The sequence below is a fragment of the Elephantulus edwardii genome, unplaced genomic scaffold, assembly GCF_000299155.1.
Source record: "Elephantulus edwardii isolate Elephantulus edwardi_28Jun2011 unplaced genomic scaffold, EleEdw1.0 scaffold00086, whole genome shotgun sequence".
NCBI lineage: Eukaryota > Metazoa > Chordata > Mammalia > Macroscelidea > Macroscelididae > Elephantulus > Elephantulus edwardii.
In genome coordinates, this window is record NW_006399836.1 from 7,691,816 (window position 1) to 7,713,114 (window position 21,299).

The 21,299-nt window shown below is 46.9% G+C and overlaps 1 protein-coding gene across 1 annotated transcript in view; it reads left to right on the forward strand.

Moving 5' to 3' along the window:
* The window catches only part of FAM227A (family with sequence similarity 227, member A), a 68,015-nt gene that overhangs the window by 27,968 nt on the left and 18,748 nt on the right, over positions 1-21,299 (forward strand). The window contains exon 6 of the mRNA XM_006890206.1: positions 1,185-1,292. Within this exon, the coding sequence (XP_006890268.1) occupies positions 1,185-1,292 (108 nt within the window). The remainder of the gene's footprint in view (positions 1-1,184; positions 1,293-21,299) is intronic.

Sequence of the window (21,299 nt, forward strand, 5' to 3'; positions counted from 1 at the left end):
CTTGGAAATTTACATGTGTCTTAGCATCAGTCTTCCCTCGGGCTAGGAGTTTCTCAGCACAGGGACACCAGATCCAAAGCATAACTCTGCTCCTGGCTCCTCTTCTTTGATGGTACCCAAGTCTCACTGACCTCTGTTCTCTTTTTAAAGTTCTTGTATATTATGGAAAGAATTTGACTCAAGAGTGAGCCTCATCCTGTACATTTCACGCTGCTTCATTATGATAACTGTTTCTGATCTTTGCTCATTCACACAGATGTGAGGATTCACAACACCTGCCTCACATCCTCTCTTCCCTCTTTTTGTTCAAAGCAGAACCTCCTACGTTTCTTCAGTAATAAACCTCTTGTCCACTTGCTTTGTCCAGTGAGGACAGCAAATTTGGTCATCAGCTAAAGCTTATCAGGGAAGCCTCAGTCTTTTCCTTCCTAGAGAAAAGAAGTGAGGGGCAAAGAAGTGAACCCCTAATATCTGAGGGTCCAGATTGCAAGGAGTCAGGACTTGGAAACAACACAGTTTCCTTAAAAGGAAAATACGCATCATCACATGGTTAAGGGGAGCCCCTTTCAGGCGCCTAGATGAATCTAGTAGAAGCATTTGCAAAGCACCCGTTTATCATGTGCCATGTCCTAGATCAAACACTGACGATAATATAGATGACTAAGCTTCAGCCTGTGCCCACAGGGAGTTCACAGCTTGGTGGACAGGGAAACACTTAGAGTGCCTTCACATTTGCCCAACTCGTCGCTGCCTCGTAGGACAGAGTAGGAACTTTACAAGGCTGTACATCTCTAGGGGAGCAGCCAGCCGCATCTTTCTCCTCATAAATAGCTCATGTGTTCAAATGACTGGTCTTTTGATTGATCACAGCTGATTGTTTAGCCCACTGTGCCATGCCAGTCAGAAAAGACTTACTTGCTGTGGGTTTTCCTGTCTTTGTGGCACAGGTGGGCAGGCAGGTCTTGTTCTCACTTGCCAGATGGAAACACTGGAGCCCTGAAGAGAGGAGGTCGCTCGTGCATGGCTTCAAGGCCAGTGCAGGGCTGATCTAATACTGCAGCCCCTTCATCCTCTCTGGCACCAGCATGGGGTAGCTCAGAGCCCTTGGCCCCCTTCTTTGCTGAATTTTCTGCCTCTGTTTCCTTTTGCACAAGTATTCACTATCCGTTTTTACTCTGTCTCAGGTGTATATCCTTTACCACAAAGCTATATCAACTGGGACTACTCAGAACTGGATCCAGAGAGATTCCGGAGAGAAAAATTAATGTCAAAGAGAAAAAATCTGGTAAAGGGTAAGGCTTAGTATTGATTCCTGTTCCCTTTCCCACTATCCCATCCAAGCACCACCTGGTTGAGGCAGGGAAGGGCTTCCTCGGTACATCCCCAGGCTGGGTTCTTTCACTCATGCCCTGGCATAGCCACCAGGATGATGGAAATGTCAGTGTTTATGAGGTGTAGGCCCTGGGAGAAGGGCAGCATGCTCAGGCGGGTGGAGGGTCAGCGCAGAAGAAGGAGACCCGGGATGAGACGGATTGACACGGTGATTGTGGCAATGGCGTCAGGTGTGTCTGAGACAGTGACATTGGCTAAGGATAGAGCACAGTTCAGAGCCATTGCCCTTGGGATCACTATGAGTCATGGTTGAGTTGATGGCACATGACAACAACAACATGAGGTGTAGGTAAAGACAGAAGGAGAAAGTCGTTACCATGACGGAATCATCAGGAACCAACACGTACCTGACCCTCCAGGGGCCTTTTGGCGGCTGTAAATCTCGGAGGAGATTGTGCATCACTCCCACTCAGAGCCGTTGGTGGACTTGAACTACCAGAGAGGCACCACCTCCGGGCTGGCCCCTTAACTCCCTGTGGCCTGCATAGCCAGAGCTACCTGCAGATAGAGGCCACACCCCATAATGGTTGGGATGTAGGTGGTGGAATGATAATAGCAGGTGTCAGATTCTGCTGTTGAGGATGCCTGCTTTCAAGTGCCAAAGAGCAAGAATGTCAGTTTAAAGACTTCAGACATTCCGGATCCCAGTCATCATACTTCCAGTTGTCCCCTATGCATCTGCAAGTTGCACAGTGCATAAGGGACCCTGCGGGACAGAACAGAGCTGCCCGTGGGATTTCTAAGGCTGTACTTTTTAGGTGAGGAGCTTGGGTGGCACCGTGGTTAAGGCACTTGTCTGCTGGCTGAAAGATCAGCAGTTTGAACTCACCATCAGGTCTGCTGGAAAGAGATGAGGGGATAGCACCCTGGGAAAGACTGTGGGATGGTTCTACTCTGTCCTACACGATTATTCGGGGTCCAGCAGTAGGGTGATGTGGGAATTTAACATTTATTCATTTCAGTTTGCAGGGCTTTTAAAAAGGGGAACAAAAACCAGTTTCCCCCCCACCCCCCACCCCTTGTTGGGGTTAATGTTTATTGGGCTCTGCTTCTCTGTGTCTTTAATGGACTCACCCTTATGAAGTAGAGGTTATTCAGCCTCCTTTAACGGGAGCCAGAGACTAAATCAGAGAGGTGAGGTAACTTGCCCAAGGTCACCAAGCAGGTGGTGTGGAGGTGAAGGGGGAGGTCCCAGTGGATGTGGCTGAGGCTGGTCCTCAGCTCCTCAGCTGCCCTTGCTGGCGTCCCTGGCCTGGGCGGAGTGGGGACCAATCCTCACAGTGGGAGCATTCCCCTGGGGAAGCGCCTGGTCCACGATTGTCACCCCATGGCAAGAAGGAACTAAGAACAACTCTCTCTCCTTCAGGAAGAGAGCTTTCTTTGCTCATTCAGCAGAGAACGCCCTTCAAGAAGCTGACGCAGTGCAAGCAAGCCCATCCCACACAGGTGAGTAGGAAGGGGCACACCCCGACTCCAGCGCCTGTGCACTCCAGAAACCAGGAATTCCCTGCTGCTTCCTCATTTCTGCCCCTTCCTGCTGCCCCAGCTCTGGGTGCTTCTCCATGGTTTCTTCTCAGGTCATCCTCACAGCACACCCAAACCTGGCTCTGAACCCTGGCTCTCTGGCACCTACCTCCTGTCCTGCTCTGTGGACAGTCCTTCTGCCCCCTCTCATGACGCACACTCTCTCCTCACTCTCTTCACTCTCCTTGCTCTCTCTCTTGCTCGCTCCCACTCTATCTCTGTCTTCAATTCCCTGTGCCCTGTTCTCAGCTCTCATGACTACTGCAGGCCACTTACTGAGGTCTCCCCTTCTTCTAGGGACCCCTCTCATCTTTTCAAAGTGTACATTGACTCTTATCCCATCCTGTCACCACATACAAAACCCCTACCAGATTTCTAGCTGCCTATGAAGCCTTGTCAGCCTGTCCCAGGCCCCTAACTTTCCCCCCTTTCTTAGCTCTCCAGGCTCCCTAAGGGGCCTTCTCCTCTCAGATCTTGAATTACCCACTCTCCCTCCCCACCCGTGGCCTCTGTACCTGGTACCCCTTCCCCAGGAAAGCTCTCCTGTCGGCACTAACATGATCATTGCCAGCAGCCCTTCCCAACTCCAAGTTCACAGAAGTCACCCTGGGAGTTTGAAATCTGCCTGGCACCCAAGTTATGACTTGCTGCTTCAGGAAAGTGGAAAAACACAAATGGGGGGGAACTCCCCAGCCTGTCACCTATCCTGTCCTATCCTCACCAGAGGCAGTGCAGGCTCAGCCAGGGAGAAGAGTCCTTGATTCCCAGCCCCCAGTGCCACAGTTTCTTGGGGACAGCAGTCACCCTTGTCTGGGCTCCTGTCTTGCCTAATCCCAGTCTGCATGGCTGCTAAGGTGGCCTTTCCCAGGAGGACAGTAGTTGATCCTTAAGCCCTGTCGCTCCCCCAGGGTGCGCAGAGTGGATCCAGCCTCTTCACCTGACGTGGAATAGCCTGGCAGCTTCAGCCAGTGCCTCTCTCCTGCCGCCCCCCCAGCCACCCTGCCTCAGCCCACCGGCCTTGTGCCTCCTGGACCCGCCGGGCTTATGCTCTTTTTTGTTGAGGCGGGGGGTCCCCCACCATGGCCAGTGTCTTTGCTTAGAGTATGTGTTTCCTGTTAGGGCTCCTGAGGGAACCCTGCTCTTCCCAGCCCTGCAATCCGCATCTCACCCACGCTGCCTCTGGAAGGGCATCCCTGACTCGCAGCCCCTCTGTCACACCACCTATTTCAGTTCTCTCTGTTGGAGCCCTGGTAGCCCTGCCAGCCCAAAGACACTAGCTGCTCCAAGGAAGAAAGATGGATAATCTCCTGCCATGTGTTTACAGCTTCTGAAAACCCAGCAGAGGGTCAACTGTGAGCTGGTTCTGATTCAGTGGCAGTGAGGGGTTTTCCCTACAGGGGCCCTGGTGGCAAAATGGTTAAGGAATCCGGCCACTTGCTGAAAGGTTGGCATTTTGAACACATTAGCTGCTCCAAGGGAGAATGATGAGGCAGTCTAGTTTTAGGGGGAAAAAAACCCCCGTAACACCAGAGAGGAACACACTCCTTAGAACAATCAAGATCATCTAAGATCCAAAGGGCACCATTTACCCAAAGATAAAGCTCAGAAGTTAGAAAGGGATAGGAAAGAAGGATCAACAGAAATGGGAAATACAGAGAGGAAGTGGGTAGAGTGCTGTTAAGATTACAGGGATTGCAGTCAGTGTAGGGCAATAAAATGTGTATGAATTGTTACATGGAAAACTGATTTGCTCTGTAAACGTCCATTCAAATAATAATAATGTTGTTGTTGTTGTTGTTGCTGTGTTCCATCGGAGTCAGAACTGACCTGTAGCTTGACCTTCTAGCGGGTTTACAGAGGCAGTTAATTGCACGAGAGGAGATGGCCCATTCTTCTCCCGCGGAGCAGTTGGTAGATTTGAACTGTGTTCCTTAGAATTGCAGCACAGATTCTTAACCGCTAGGTCACCAGAGCGCCCTCCAATAATAATAAAAAAGTTTAAAAAAACACACAGTTTTGGGACTGCTGTAGAGTTCCTTTCCCTGCTCCGTGGGGTCCCTGTGAGTTAAAATCAGCTCGGGGCCGTGCTCACTGACTTCTGGATCTAGGCGATACAAACAATTCCTGTACCTGACTGTCCACAGAAGGGCTGGGGATTTTAATCTGTCCAAGGGTGCTTTGGAAAAAGGCCTGGCAGTCTAATTCTGGAAAATTCTGAGCCATTGAAACAACCGTATGGCACACAGCTCTTCCCTGACACACATGCAGTTGTAAGGGTTGGGGCTGGTTTTACTTTATAGTCTCTGTCAGCTTCTGCAGACACCAACGTTATATCCTCTCTCCATGCCTATTCAATCTCTGTGCTGGGCAAATCATCTGTGAAACTGGACTTTATGAAAAGGAATGTGGTGTCAGGATTGGAGGATGACTCATCAACGGCCAGTGTATGCCTTGCTTGCTGAAAGTGAGGACTTAAAACACATACTGCAGAGAATCAAAGAATACACCTTTTTATCATAAGATGACATCTTAACATCAAGAAGCCCAAAATTCACACCACTGGACTGATAGGTGACATCAATATAGATGAAGAAAAGATAGAAATAGTCAATAATTTGACCTTACTTGGATCCACAATTAATACCCTTGATACCAGCAGTCAGGAAGGAGATCAGGAGACATACTGCTTTGGGCAGGTCTGCTGTCAGAACTTTGCTTCCGATTACTGAGGAGCAATAGTATTAGTTTGAGGACTAAGATGTGCCTGATTGAGGCCATAATCCTTTAGATCGCTTGCTATTCTCTGAGAGCTGGATGTTGAATAAGGATGACAGAAGAAGAATCAATGCCTTTGAGCTGTGGTGTTGGAGAAGAACACTGAATATCCCAAGGACTGAAAAAAAAAAAATCAAACAGATAGGCCTTGGAAAAGTGCAGCCAGAGTGCTTCCTGGAGACAAGGATGGTGAAACTTCATCTCACATATTTCGAGCATGTTGCTAGGAGAGGCCGTTCCTTGGGGAAGGACATCATGATTGGGAAGGTGGGGGTATGACGAAAGAAAGACCCTCAACCAGGTGGATTGACAAGGTGACAGCAGCACTCAGGTGTGTCAGAGATGCTGAGGACGGCACAGGATAGGACAGGGTTCAGATCTGTTGTTCAGAGGGTCTCTCTGAGTCGTACTTGGCAGCATCACATAACAACCACCACAATCAGGTTCTGCTGTTGTTCCTTTGGGATTTTCATCTCTGTTGTGTAGTGTGTGCTTTGCTCGTGAGAGGATAAACTTTGTGAGAACAGGACCACTTTTTTCCTTCCTCACTGCCCTGTCTCCTGTACTCAGCATAGACCCAGCACACAGAAGGCACTCAGGACGTATTTCTTGATTTCCCAAATGAGAGGGATGTGTAGGCCCTTAGCCCTGTCCTCACTGTGAGCTGGTGCTATAGGTCTTTGTTGTTCGCTGCCGTTGGAGTTGACTTTGAGTCATAGCGACCCTACATAAAGCTCCACAAATCCCCGCCCACTCCCCCGCCATACCCACTGCTGTGTTGTGGTCACCTTCTCATCGAGCATCCCCCCCGCCCCGCCCCTCAGCTTTCTCCAAGGGAGCTCTGGGGGTTTAGTGGTAAGGAGTGGCTTGGCCAACCCAAAGGCACACGATTTTAATCTACAAGCTGCCCCATCAAAGAAAGATGGGCAAGTTTCCTCCTATGTGACTTACTGCCTCTGAAAACCCACTGGAGGGTCAGATGTTATTCGAGTCCAACTCAACATTTTCAGCGTGATGTCTTCTCCGGGGATAAGGTGATCTCCTTCTCCAGGGATGGGATGATCTTCTCCAGGGATGGGATGATCTCCTTCTCCAGGGACGGGACGATCTCCTTCTCCAGGGACGGGACGATCTCCTTCTCCAGGGATGGGACGGTCTTCTCCAGGGACGGGACGGTCTCCTCCTCCAGGGACGGGATGATCTTCTCCAGGGATGGGACGATCTCCTTCTCCAGGGATGGGACGATCTCCTTCTCCAGGGACAGGACGATCTCCTTCTCCAGGGACAGGATGATCTCCTCCTCCAGGGACGGGATGACCTCCTTCTCCGGGGACAGGATGATATCCTCCAGGGACAGGGTGATCTTCTCCAGGGACAGGATGATCACATTCTCCAGGGATATCATGCTGGCTGCTCTAGATAACGTACAGTGTGTGAGATGGAGTCTTACCACCCCGGCATCCAAGAAGCATTCTGGCTGCACTTCCAAGACAACTGTTCTTTCAGCAGCCCGTCGTATGGTCAGTATTCTTCACCAGTACCACATTCCAAAGGTTTCCATTCTTCTGCACTCATCCTCATTCATTGTCTAACCTTCACATGCATGTGAAGCAACTGAAAAATCTTAGCCTCCAAAAAGTCCTGGGAAAACTGGCACTGAAGCTGTCACTCCGAGAAGATCAAAATATTATTCAGTGTTTTTGCACTGCCTGTCAAAATCACCAGAAACAAATGTGTTTTCTCTCCACAGAAGTGCATACTGTCTCCTGACAGTTTTTTCAGAGGTCTCCCTAAAAGGTTTCAGCTTCTGTCTCACAAATAGAAATCATTTAAGATGCAGGCAACTGGAAAGTGGCGGAAGTTTTAACAGGTGGACCAGAACTGAGGGCGTGTTAGCTTCTGTGTTAGTCACAGAGCCTCCCTGTCAGCGGCGGGACAATTCCCGCACCTGCTCAGCGGGACCGTTGGCTGTCTGCAGAATAGACTTTACCACAGGCCACTGTCTGTGAGGGTCTACAGTTCCTGACAAGGAGTCCCGGGTCCTTTAAGTCTCTGACCTGTCTGTCTGCCCTGCTCTTGCTTAAGCACATATTGCGACTGAAAAAAACAACTTCACAGTGTATCTGGCTTCTGCTCTGAGACTCGGATAGAAACTAGGACCCAAACTATGAATAAGGAGGCATTTTTGTCGAGTTCTGGGTACAACAGAATAAAATAAAGTCCCGAGTCATCTTTTTCATCCTTGGTGTGTTTGAGCCCTGGTCCAGTCCACCTCACCAGTGTCATCCTCTTGTTCACGGACCCTCCACTTTACCGCGTGGGAGGTTATTCTCCAGGGACCGGCCCTTCCTAACATGGCAAAAGTAAGAGACGGAGCCTGACCACCCTTGCTTCTCAGGAACATGATGACGGCACGTCTTCCGAGATGGATTTGTTTGTTCTCCTGGACGTCGACGGATATTCCTATTCATTGCATAAACTCTTCTTTGGTCTCCTGCTTTATTGACTGTCTTTCCTCTGTATACGACATGATTGAAAAGACCATGGTTTGGAGCAGATGCATTTGATAAACATTAAATATGGGAGAGCAATCGTCTGAAAGGGGGATTATCATCAGAGCTCTTTGTTGCAGACAACAGAACGTCCTTTAACCGACTGAAGCAGAAACAAACATGCCGGAGGATATTTTTTTTTGGGGGGGGGTGAGGGGTTGCAATTTTTATTTCATTTATTTTTTTCTTTTTTTTAAATTTATTTATTGTGCGTGTACCGTCAAATCAGATCTGACTGGTACAGGAGAGAAATTTTCCCTCCTTCTCCGGCTATTTTTTAATTTTAACTATTTTAATGAACATTTACAGAGATTTTGGATTTCCATTCATTCATTGTTGCACTTTTCTCCCTGCCCAGCCCTCCCCCTTGCTCTACCCCCCTGCCCCGGTTCGCTGCTCTCTTTGAAAAGCAAAAGAAAAATTCTTTCTTTGATATACAATCCCCTCACACCCCTCTCACTGCCCCAAATACACTCCACTATGCAACCTTAGTTGTGGACTCTTGTGATAACCCTAATACCCTATCATACATCACTTTTAAATTATTCTTTCCCTCATCTGTTTCAATGCAGTATACACAATTTATCCAGTTTTTCTCAGTCTTACCCCAACCCTGATATCAATCCCATTTTATAGCAGTGGCACCATGCAGTATTTGTCCTTTTGTGACTGGGATACTTCACTCAGCATAATGTCACCCATTTTGAATAATATTGCATGAGTTCCTTGTTTTTCAATGCAGCATAGCATTCCATTGTGTGAATATACCACAGCTTCTCTATCCATTTGTTTGTTGATGGGCACCTGGGTTGTTTCCAACTCCTTGCTATTGTGAACAAGCCGTAATAAACATGGGTGTGCATATATCTGCTTGGATGTCACATGCCGGAGGATATTAAAGAGGCACAGCCCCCACCCGGGGAAGGCCAGTCCTGGGGCGTCAGAGGTCATGTTGCCAGAAGTGATGCCCAAACCACAGTGTGTTTGCATGGAGGTACTTGCTGTGGGAACTGGATGTTAAAAGCACTGCTTCCTCTCCTTGAAAAGCCAGCTAGTTCTGCACAGTCTTGCCAAACACTGGCATGTACATGGTGCCCACCTTTCTCCCCCTACTTTGCTCTTTTCTGTCTTATAGTCTTGGGGGCACATGCCAGGCGTCTGAAGGGCCAGCCCTCAAAAGAACGTCTACTCTCCAGCCGTCACAAGGGTGAGCTGGCAGAGCAACTTCTTAGGTCTTCCGTGATGTGTGGATTTCCTAATGTGGAAAAGGACAAATGTCTGAAAACTGCCGGGAAGATGAGGCACACGTATGGTAAAACTACTTCAACAGGTGGCACGTGAGCTGAGGAAGAAAGAAAGATTGTCAGCCATTGGAATAATAGCTGGAACACCTTGTAGGAAGAAGGAACAGCATGTGCGAAGGCCCTGAGGGGTAGGACTCAAAAGGGGATTTCATTGTCTGTCAGACAGAAGCAGTGATTCAAGGTTCCAGTGAGTGAGCCGGAGGGGGCAGGGGTTACACTGAGGAAGAGGTGGGGCTTGGATGCTGCAGAACTGTGAGGGTCATGAGAAGGATAGGACTTAAGTACTATGGGAGTCCTCCAAGTCAGCATCCTCTGGCTTCGTTGTTTTAAAGATCACACTGACTTCTATGTATAAAGGGTGTGTTGGTGTTAGAAGACAAGTTAGGATGCTTAGAGTAAAGAAGGCAGTGGTAGCAGGTGTGTGAAGCAGACATGAAAGTATTTTGGAGTTCATGTTTTCATTGAGTGGCTCTGCAAGTGAGGAGGGAAACCAACACTAGTGGTGGTGGCGGCGGTGTTGACTCAAGTACTACCCGTAGCGACCCTGTGAACAACAGTTCTAACCCTGCAATCCTCACGATCTCTGACACACTCTAGCGCATTGCTTCAGTCTCTGTGTCAGTGCACCTGGTTGAAGGTCTGTCTTTTCTTTCACTGACCTTCCACCTTGCAAGCATGATGTTCCTTCCCAAGGAATAGCCCGTCCTAGCAGCTTGTCCAGAGCGTCTGAGATGAAGCTTTATCATCTCTGCCTTAAGGAGAGCTCTCGCTGCACTTTCTCTAGGACATACCTGTTTGCTCTTTTTGCCCATGGATGTTCGGTGCTCTTCTCCAGCACCACAGCTCAAAGGCGTCAATTCTTTGCCAGTGAATTGTTTCCAGCTCACAGCAGCCCTGCAGATGAGAGTACAAACAACACGTAGCATTTCTAAGGCTAGATCCTCACGCAAGCAGACTGCCTGATCTTTCTCTAGCAGAGCAGCTGGTGGGCTCGAACCACTGACTTTTGGGTTAGCAGCTGAATTCTTTGCTGTACTACCAGGACTTCCTGCAGGAGGAGGACAGATGGGGAAAGAAAGGAACAAGGCTGAGTCCCAGATCTGTGGCTTATGCAGCTCTTGAGGGGTGTTTACTGAGCTGGAGAGTATAGTATTTGGGGAGGAGAGCGCTCGTGTAAGTTCAGTTATGAATTTGCTGCTGGAGAAATCAAGTGGTTAGTTATACAGACTGTTACTATAGACACTGTTATGAAGATCAGTCAGGCTTAGAAGCAAGAGACGAGGTTAGAGGGAAGAACCGGTTCTACGTGAGCTTTCTGCATCTGTGATGCCATGTGGACACTGATAAGGAATGGCTGGCGTGGAGCCATAGTAAAGGCAGAAAAATGCATTTGGTAGAAGAGGCCTAAATGACAGCTGACGGCACCTCTCAGTTGTGTAGGTATGAACAGATCTTAAGCCTCTGATCTTATCAGCAAAATGGGCACCACAACTGGTAGTCTTTTTTAAATGTAATCTTTTACGTTTCATTTTAAAGTCTTACAACTTGTAATCTTATAGATTCTGTTTGTGTTTTGCGTGGTCTTATCATAATGTCTAATAATTTTAGCCAGAACTGTCCCAAATTCCAGAACACGGGCATTACCTTTAATAATCTAGATTCTTTCAGCCAGTTCCCACACCTACTCATTTCAGATCTGCAAAATCCATTCCCTTTCCAGGTGTTTCTGGGCTTCTTACATTTGTTCAAACACAAGCTCCCTCTGCTATGCCCCTCCATTTGTCTTGAACCCTTATCACACAAAGTCTGGACAGCAGAGTGACTGGGTCAGGTAGAGTTATTCCCTCTCCCCTGGGCCATGGTGGATCAGGGCAGCCCAGAGCCATCTTATTTTACCCTCTAACCCAATAACAGCCATCCTTGTCTCATGTACCTGTAAGGCAGCTACGGTCCCAACTTTGGAGTTGGAGAGCATTGTCTTCATGGAGAGCCCACCATGACCTCCCTACTTGTTTTCTCTGCATATATCTCCTCAGCCCTTAAAAAAGTGACCCTGGGCTCTCTCCTCCTTGTCCTTTGATAGATAGCTCTCTTCTTGTGCAGCCTCAGCCTCATCCCTGAGACTCGATGATGAAGGCCACATATGGCCTCACTGGACACCTGGGCTGCTTTTATGAAAAATTTATTTTAATGAAAGTTTACAGAGACTTTGGATTTCCAGTCATTCATTGTTGCACGCTTTCCTCCCTGCCCACCCCTCCCTCCAGTTTGCTTTTCTCTTTGAAAAATAAAAAATAAAATTTCATTGTTATACAATCGTCCCTACCCTCCAGTATACTCCTCTATGAAGCTTTCATTCTGGACTCTTGTCATGACAATAATACCTAATCATATATTCCTCCTAAATAGTTCTCTCCCTCATCTGTTTCAATGCAGTATACATTATTTACACCCTCTTAGTTTTCCCCCAACCCCGATGTCAGACCCGCTTTACAATAGTGGAACTATGCAGTATTTGTCCTTTTGTGACAGATATTTCACTCAGCATAATGTCCTCCAGGGTCACCCATTTTGAATAATATTGCATGAGTTCCTTGTTTTTCAATGCAGCATAGTATTCCATTGTGTGAAAATATCACAGCTTCTCTATCCACTCATTTGTTGATGGGCACCTGGATTATTTCCAACTCTTTGCTATTGTGAATAAGCCACAATAAACATGGGTGTGCATATATCTGCTTGGGTGGCGGTTATGTTTTCTTTAGGGTATATTCCCAGTAGTGGATTTGCTGGGTCAAATGGTATTTCTATTTCCAACTTTTTGAGAAAGCACAATACTGCCTTCCCTAGTGGTTGCACCATTTTACACTGCCACCAACAGTGAATAAGGGTTCCAGTTTCTCTGCATCTTCGCCAGCATTTGTTGTTTGCTGTTCTGTTAAATTTTGCTATTCTTATTGGGGTGAGATGATCTCATAGTTGTTTTGATTTGTATCTCTCTTAGAGCTAGGAATTTTGAACATTTCTTCATGTGTTTGTTTGCCATCTGAAGGTCTTCTTTGGTGAAGTACTAGGGCCGCTTTTACTCTTCCAAAGTGGATATTGTCATCAATAACACCTTCATTGACTTTAACTACAAGGTCTGTATGTTCTAGTATGGTTCCACCCATGGCAAGTTCAGTGACACTGTCAAGGCTGAGAATGGGAAGCCTATTATCAAAGGTAAAGCCATTACCATCTTCCAGGAGTGTGATCCCACCAACACCATGTGGGGTAAATCTAGTGCTGAGTTATGTTGTGGTGTCTCCACAACCTTGGAGAAGGCTGGGGCTCACTTTAAGGGTGGTGCCCAATGGGCCCTTCTTCTGCCAATACCTCCATATTTGTGATGGGTGTGAACTGTGAGCATTATGACAACTCCCTCAAGATTGTCAGCAATGCCTCCTGCACCACCAACTGCTTGGTCCCCCTGGCCATGCTCATCCATGACAACTTTGGATCCTAAAGGGACTCATGACCACAGTCCATGTCATCACTGCCACCAGAAGACTCTGGATGGCCCCTCCGGAAAGCTGTGGTGTGATGGCTGTGGAGCTGCCCAGAACATCATCCCAGCATCTACCGACACTGCCAACACCATGGGCAAGATGCCCCCTGAGCTGAATGGGAAGCTTTCTGCCATGACTCTCCACTCTCCATGTCCCCACCTCCAGTGTATTGGTTATGGATCTGACCTGCCATCTAGAGAAAACAGCCAGATAGGATGATATCAAGCAGGCAGGCATCAGAAGGGCCCCATAGGGCACCCTGGGATACACTGAAGACCAAATTGTCTCCTGTGACTTTAACAGTGACACCCACTCTTCCATTTTTTATGTTGGCCTGACATTGCCCTGAACAACCACTTTGTTAAACTTATTTCTTGTATGACAGTGAATTTGGTGACAGCAACAGGGGTAGGCATCCTGATGGTTCATGGTCTCCAAAGAATAAGAGCCCCCTGGACCGCCAGCACCAGCAATAGCACTGGACGAGAGAGACTCTCAGCTGCTGGGGAGTCCTTCCCCCACCTCAGTCCCCCCACATTGAGACTCTCCCGTCCTTGACACATGTCCCTGTAGTTCCTCTGAAGAAGGGGGAGGGCTTAGGGAGCCCGTCTTGTCCTGTAACATCAATAAAGTACTCACAAAGAGAAAAACAGAAAGATAGCCCTGGTGGCACAGCAGTTAAGCACTTGGCTGCGAACCAGAAGATTAGTGATTCTAACGCACCAGCCATCCCACAGGAGGAGGCAGGCAGGCTGCTGCCGTGACAGCTCACAGCCTTGGAAACCGCCTGGGGTAGGTAGCTTTCCGCCATCCTACGAGCTGCCGTGAGAAACAGCGCCGCACAACGTGTAATCCTTACAGCGTCCTTCCAGGCTCAGTAAGGACTATCTTTACCAAATAAACTCAGTGAATAACTACCCAGGGTCACACAGAGCTGGCATCAGAAAGCTGTCAGTCCATGCTCCTGCTGCCTGTCTGGCCCACAGAGGGCTTCATAGTAAACCCAGGAGCACAGTCTCCTTGTGTTTCTTCTCTCCTGTACTACAGACCTCGCTGAGGCTGTCGGGAATGACATCAGAGCTTCATTGAGCACCAGTGTGTTTGCTTTCCAGCAAATCCCAGTAACGGTCTCCCACTTTAAGAATGAGTAGCCTTTGGACAGCCAGCTGCACGATGTATGGGAAGGCCTTTCTGCTCTTCACCGCCCATTGAGATATGTTTTTATGAAAGCTGAGTGTTCGTTGCTGAGACTGGTGGACCGTTTATCTTCCACTTGGTGTGCCATCAACTTAACAGTGCCAAGCTTGTACTTTCCTCAAAGAAAACCAGAGTGCTTCTCTTCTCAGCAGCCCTTGCATTGCCTGAAACAGCCGGGCATTCCCCACTCTGGCTTCTCAGGCTGTTCTGCAGATACTGCTGTTGTTGGATGATGTCAAGTCATTTTTTGACTCATAACAACCCCATGTGACAGAGAAGAACTGTCGGTGACAGAGTATTAGTTGTTCCTCGGTATCACCTCTCCCCTTTTTCTGTAGAAAGAGAACCTCTGTCAAGAATAAATTTGCACACAAAAAGCTAATTCTTTGGTGGATACCAGGGAGAGGAGGGGTTGAGAGAGGGATTCATCTGCCAGTTAGCTGTTCTTCCTGTTAGGTGATGTCTAGTACAACTCATAGTGACCCTGTGAACCACAGAAAATCCTGTCCCATCCTCCCAGCTCTGCTACACTCGAGCCCATTGCTGCGGTCACCATGTCAATCCAGTTCATTGGGGATTTTCCTTTCTTTCACTGACCCTCCATCCTTCCAACCATGATGCTGCTTGCCATGGAATACCCTCCCCTACCTACATGTCCAAAGTGTGAGAGATGAAGCTTCACCACCCGTGCCTGCAAGAAAGACACTAGCTGCACCTTTCCCAAGACATACTGTTCCTTCTTTTGACTCTTCTCCCAACACCACAATTCAAAGGCATCAGTTAATTCTTCTGTCATCCAACTCTAGGGTCAAGTAATTGAGAAGACCATGGCCTGAATCAGGTGCACCTTAGTCCTCCAATTGACATCACTGCTAGATAGTAGACACTTTCTATTTCTGGTCATGGGAAAGGCTACACTCAGCACAGGAGAGGCCAGCATAACTTGACCGAGTTAAATGAAGGCTTGGGAGGTACACAGAATGAAGGACAGCTGCTGTAAAGCTGTGACAGACTATTTTGCAACAGAGATAACAACCAGGAGGTAAGCGTGCAGCTACATAAGTAGATCCTGTGTTCCATGAGTTCTCCAACCTGGACCAGTCCTCTTGTTAAGAGTCAGTTCTGTCTGGTAGGGAGCCAGCAGCCTTGTAGGGAAACGTAGAATTGTCCCACCGAGTGCCAAGGCCATAAGTGCTGTGGGAGCAGACGGCTGCATCTTCCTCCCGTGGCGTGGCCAGTGAGTGGAAACTGTCAGCATGTCAGTTAGCAAATAAGCACTTAACCACTGAGCCACCTGGTCTTTTTCTCTGTGTGTAGAAGGCATATAGGAATACACATGTTGTAATATATAGCTGTATTTGTAGGCATGAGTACATACGTGTGTGGGTGTGCTGCATCCAGCATAGACACAGGAAAGTGTGCACGCGCACAGTGAAGGAGGGCTCTGCACAGCTAAGCACCTCATAGGAGTGGGTTGTTGGGTCTGTAGCCTTGTGGTTCAACTCAGTCATTTGGCATAACATGGTACATAAAGGCAGTGTTCTGCCTCCTAGTTTGGAGAGTACCGTCTACAGTCTTAAAAGTTTGCAAGCAGCCAACTAGGATACAACTATTGGTTTCTTTCCATCTGTTGTCAGTAGAGGCCATCAAGTACTACCCATAGTGACTCTGAACAACCGATATGCACCTGTCACATCCTGTGCCAGCCTCACCATCTCTGACAACACAAGCCCATTGCTTCAGTCTCTGCATCAGTCCACCTGTTTGAGAGTCGTCTTCTCCTTCACAATCCCTCCACCTTCCCAAACATAATGTCTTCCAAAGAATAGCCTTTCCTACCAACATGCCCAAAGCATGCCAAGCGAAGTACTGCCATTCATACCTCCAAGAAGCAACCTGGCTGTGCCTTCTCCAAGACATATCTGTTTGTTCTTTTGGAAGGCCATGGGATGTTTAGTGCTCTTGTCCAACACCACAGCTCAAAGGCAATGATGATTCTTCTGTCATCCCCATTCATAGTCCAGCTCTGAGATGCATACTACGTGATCGGAAAGACCAAGGTCTGAATTAGATGCAGCTTAGTCCTCAAACTGATATCATTACTCCTCAGTAATTTGGAGAGGTCACTAATTGCAGAGTTCCTAGTGTGATACTTGGGAAGAGTATAGCCATGAACTGGGAAAAGTCAGAGTTCCTGAAGACTTAGCACAGTTTTGTGCATTGTCAAGTTGATTTTGACTCACAAAGACTCTAAAGACAGAGTGGAACTACCTCATAGGATTTTTCTAGGCTGTGAATCTGTTTTCTCCCCTCTGTTTTAATGGAATCAGCGGAGCCCATCTTTCCTCCGTGGAGCAGCTCATGGCTTCAAGGCAGCTTCTCAGTGAGCAGCCGGGTGTTCAGGCATCATGCCCCGAGACACCTCTGACCATAAGAACTGGTATCACCAATCTTCAATCTTTATGTGGCAGAGAAAATCCCACTTCAGGCCAGTGTTGAGTTACTCACCTCAAACATGAGCCTAATTATTTTAGTACGACCATAGTATTTGTTCTACACTTTGTATCGTTGTCAGGAATCCATAGGTAGCGCAGGTGGCAAAACACTCACCTTCTAGCTGAAAGACTGGCCATTCAAACTCACCCAGTGGTTCTTTGGCAGATACCCCAGGTCGTCTTCATAAAGGTCATAGCTCTGAAACCCTGTACACCAGCCTTTCCATGCACGCATGAGGTGCTGTGAGGCAGGGTCAGCTCAGTGGCAACTAACAGCAATGCCACCGTCTATTTGTTATGATTTTTATTATGCTTTTTCTCCACTAGTCTGGCAAATACTGGGTGCAGGAGCTAAGCTTCAGTTTCTGGCCAATGCCAGGCACATTAGTAGTTGCTCAATTAAATGTTTGCTCAAGGAGGCACAGAGTAACTGCATGAGAGATGTTGTGCACTGTCTCTGACACTCCCATCCCGATTATCCCAGTCACTGAATCAATCCACCTCATAGAGGGCCTTCCCCTCCTGCGCCGTCCCTCCACCCTCCCAAGCATGATGTCCTTCTCCAAGGACTGGTCTCTCCTTACAACATGTCCAAAGTATGTTAGATGGAGCCTCAGAATCCTTGCCTCCAAGGAGCCACCTGGTTTAACCCTTTCCAGGACAAATCTGTTTGTTTTCCTAGCAGTCCATGGTATTCTCACTACTCTTCTCCAGCACCACAGCTCAAAGGAAGCCAAGGAAGCTTCATATATAAGCTATTAGATCAAGGGCTGGTCAATGGGAAGTAGATGTGAAGGGATGGGTAGGTATCCTGGTGGATGGTGGAGCAGGGAAATAAGCGGGTAAAAACATGTGTGCCAAAGGCAGGGACAACACTGATACTAATGGTTAACTCCACAATAAGGGATATACCTTTCACTTTTTCTAGAAAATGCTGTTCTGCCTGATACTTTTCTAAATCTGAACATTCAGATTAAGACAGATTAGGAAGAAGGATTGGCCATCCACTTCTGTAATAGCAGGCCTCTGAAAACTCTATGTACCCCTATGCATAAGAGATAGAAGTGTTTTTTTTTTAAATTAAAGGTTTATTTATTCATTGCAAATACTTTTTTTTTATATTTCCATTCATTCATTGTTGCACTTTGCTCCCCTCCTCATCCTCCCCCCTAGTCAGTATACTATCCTCTTGGAAAAGTAAAAGAAAAATTCTTTTATTGTTTTACAATCCCTCCCCCCAGGTCCTCTCCATTATGCAGCCTTCGCTCTGGACTCCCGTCATGACAATAATACCTAATCACATATTCCTTTTACACAGTTTTCTCCAATCTGTTTCAATGCAGTATACATTATTGAATGCATCTTTCTCAGTCTTCCCCTAACCCCGAGGTCAGTCCTATTTTACAAGTGGCACCATGCAGTATTTGTCCTTTTGTGACTGAGCTGCTTCACTCAGCATAATGTCACCCATTTTGAATAATATTGCATGAGTTCCTTGTTTTTCAATGCAGCGTAGTATTCCATTGTGTGAATATACCACAGCTTCTCTATCTATTCGTTTGTTGATGGGCACCTGGGTTGTTTCCAACTCCTTGCTATTGTGAACAAAGCCACTATAAACATGGGTGTGCATATATCTGCTTGGGTGTCAGTCATGGTTTCTTTAGGGTATATCCCCAGTAGTGGACTTGCTGGGTCAAATGGTATCTCTGTTTGCAACTTTTTGAGAAAGCACCATACCGCCTTCCACAGTGGATGCACCAGAGATAGTAGTGTTTATGGAGTGCTTACCACAGACAGCCACCTCCTCAGCTTCAAAGGCACGAGCTGGCGTCATCTGCACAAGGCTCTGACAAGGAAACAGGTCAGTAGAGAGGTTCAGTGACTGGTCCAAGATCACCAGTACTGGATGACTGAGCTGGAATTTAAACCCTTGTCTGTGCCAGTCCCTGACATACACATTTTCTACATCAGCCCCTTGTCTCTGCTGAGCTCACAGATGGAGGTACAATTTTCAAGCCGTGTCTGAGATATCTTTATCTCCTTGTACCTTGGCCAGGAGCAGTGAGAAATAGCTTAAGAAATAGCATACTTTTTTGTACTCTCAATACTAGTTTTACTAACCTTTTGTTCTTTCCTTTTCTCCATAAGCTGTCTTATATAGATGACACGAGCTTATCATTCAAGAAGAAATCACAAGAAAGCTCAAAATGGCGGAAGAGTTTGAAAGGTACTTAGGCAATAAAAAAAAATGAGACATGCACACTTTTTACTTATTGTCTCAAAACCTTCCAAGTTGCAGAGCTCTGGTAAGTGGCAAGAAGCTGCACTGCGATCCCAGAGGTACACGGTTCGAATCCACCAGATGCTCTGCTGAAGAAGGAGGAGCAATCTCCTGTACCACTCATATCTGATTTGACGGTACACATACAAAAATAATAAAATTACAAAAATTTTTTAAAACCCCACAACCTTCTAAGCATGAAGTCCTTTCCAGGCGACTCCTAATAATATGCCTCAAGTATAGGAGAGGGAGATTCACTACCATTGCCTCACAGCACTTCCTCCAAGATCAGTTTGTTTCTTCTGTTGGCAGCTCATGGCATTTTCAATATCGTTTGCCGACAAACACCACAGTTCAAAGACATCACTTCTTCTCTGGCACTCCTTACTCATTGTCCATCTAAATGCACTTGAAATACCATGACTTGGGTCGTTAAGTGCTGTCAAGACACCTGTGACTCATAGTGACTCTATGTACAACAGCTCTGAATCTTCTGCCCTATCCTGAGCCAGTCTCACTGACTCCCAACACACCTAATCCCATCGTCTCAGTTACCTTGCCAATCTCTCTCATCCAGGATCTTCCTCTCCTGTGCTGTCCCTCCACCCTTCCAAGCATGATGTCCTCCTTCAAGGACCATTCCCTCCTGGCCCTGTGCCCAAAGTATATGAGATGGAGCTACAAAATCCTTGCCTTCAAGGAGAAACTTGGTTTCACTTTCTCCAAGACAGACTTACTTGTTCTCCTGGCTGTCCATGGTATCTTCATTACTCTTCTCCAGCACCACAACTCAAAGGTGTCAATTATTCTTCTGTCATCCTTAGTCATTGTCCAGCTTTCTGGTGTATAGCATGTAATTGTGAAGACTATGGCCTGGATCAGGCACACGTTAGTCTGTAGACTGACTTCATTGCTTCTCAGCCCTCTGAAGAAGTCCCCGACAGCAGGCTTCCTCATTGCAATTCATCATTTAATTTGGTTTAGGAATGCTTTTTCTTTTTAAAAATATTGTAGTTATTCCAAAGTAGGGCCATTTTTTTACCTAGCAGGGTAAATTTAGTAGAGTCAGGAGGCATTTTTGGTTGTCATGTGTAAGTGGGTATAGACCAATTGTTGTGTGCTGTCAAATCGGAACTGACCCATAGCTGGCACTCCAATGGGTTTTCAGAGGCAATAAATCTCACGAGAGGGGATTGGCCATCCTCCTCCCATGGAGTGGCTGGTGGATTTGAACTGCAGGTCTTTGAGATTGCACTGCAGCTTCTTACCAGTAGGCCACCAAACTCCCTGGATATAGGTTAGAGATGTATACACAGAACATCTCTTCACAGGAGATTGGAGTGTTAGGAACCGCTCCAAATTGTTGAGGAGTAATGATGTCTGATTCAGGCCATGGTCTTCCCAATCACTTGCTGTGCATTTGAGAGCTGGACAATGAATAAGAATACAGAAGAAAAATGGATAACTTTAAGCTATGGTGTTGGAGAAGAGCACTGAACAGCCTGTGGACTTCCAGGAGAACAAACAAATATATCTTGGAGAGGGGGCAGTCAGAGTGCTCTTTGGAGGCAAGGATGATGAGGTTTTGCCTCACGTACTTAGGGCATGTTGCTAGGAGGGGCTATTCCTTGGAGAGGGGCATGATGCTGGGAGGGGTGGAGGGGCGGCAAAGGAGAGGAAGACCCTCAACCAGCTGGATTGACACAGTGACGGCTGCAAAGGGCTCTAGTGTGTCAGGAAGTATGAGGACGGCACAGGATATGATAGGGTTCAGATCTGTTGTTCATAGGGTCACTATGGTTCATACTCAACAGCACCTAATAACATCTTTTCACAACAAAGATTATATTATAATCTCCTTTAGTATTTCATTGACTACAAGTCTCAGTAAATTACCTTAGCTTTTGTTTCTTCCTAAATGTCTTTACTTCATCTTTATTCTTCCAATTTAGTTTTGCTAGGTCCACAAACCTAGTTTTATAGGTCTTCTCTCTCAGAACTTTAGTGGTATACTTCCATTGTCTTCCATTGTTACTGTTGAGAACTCTGTTGTTCTAAGTGCTGTCTGTTTATTGCTGATAATTGTTTTCTTTCCGCATGTCTTTAAGATCTTCTCAGTCTTTATAGATAAGCCATACTTTTATGCTGGATTCCCCCCTCCCCTTTTTTCCCCTTTTTTAAAAAAAAATTTAATAATTTTAATGAACATTTACAGAGATTTTGGATTT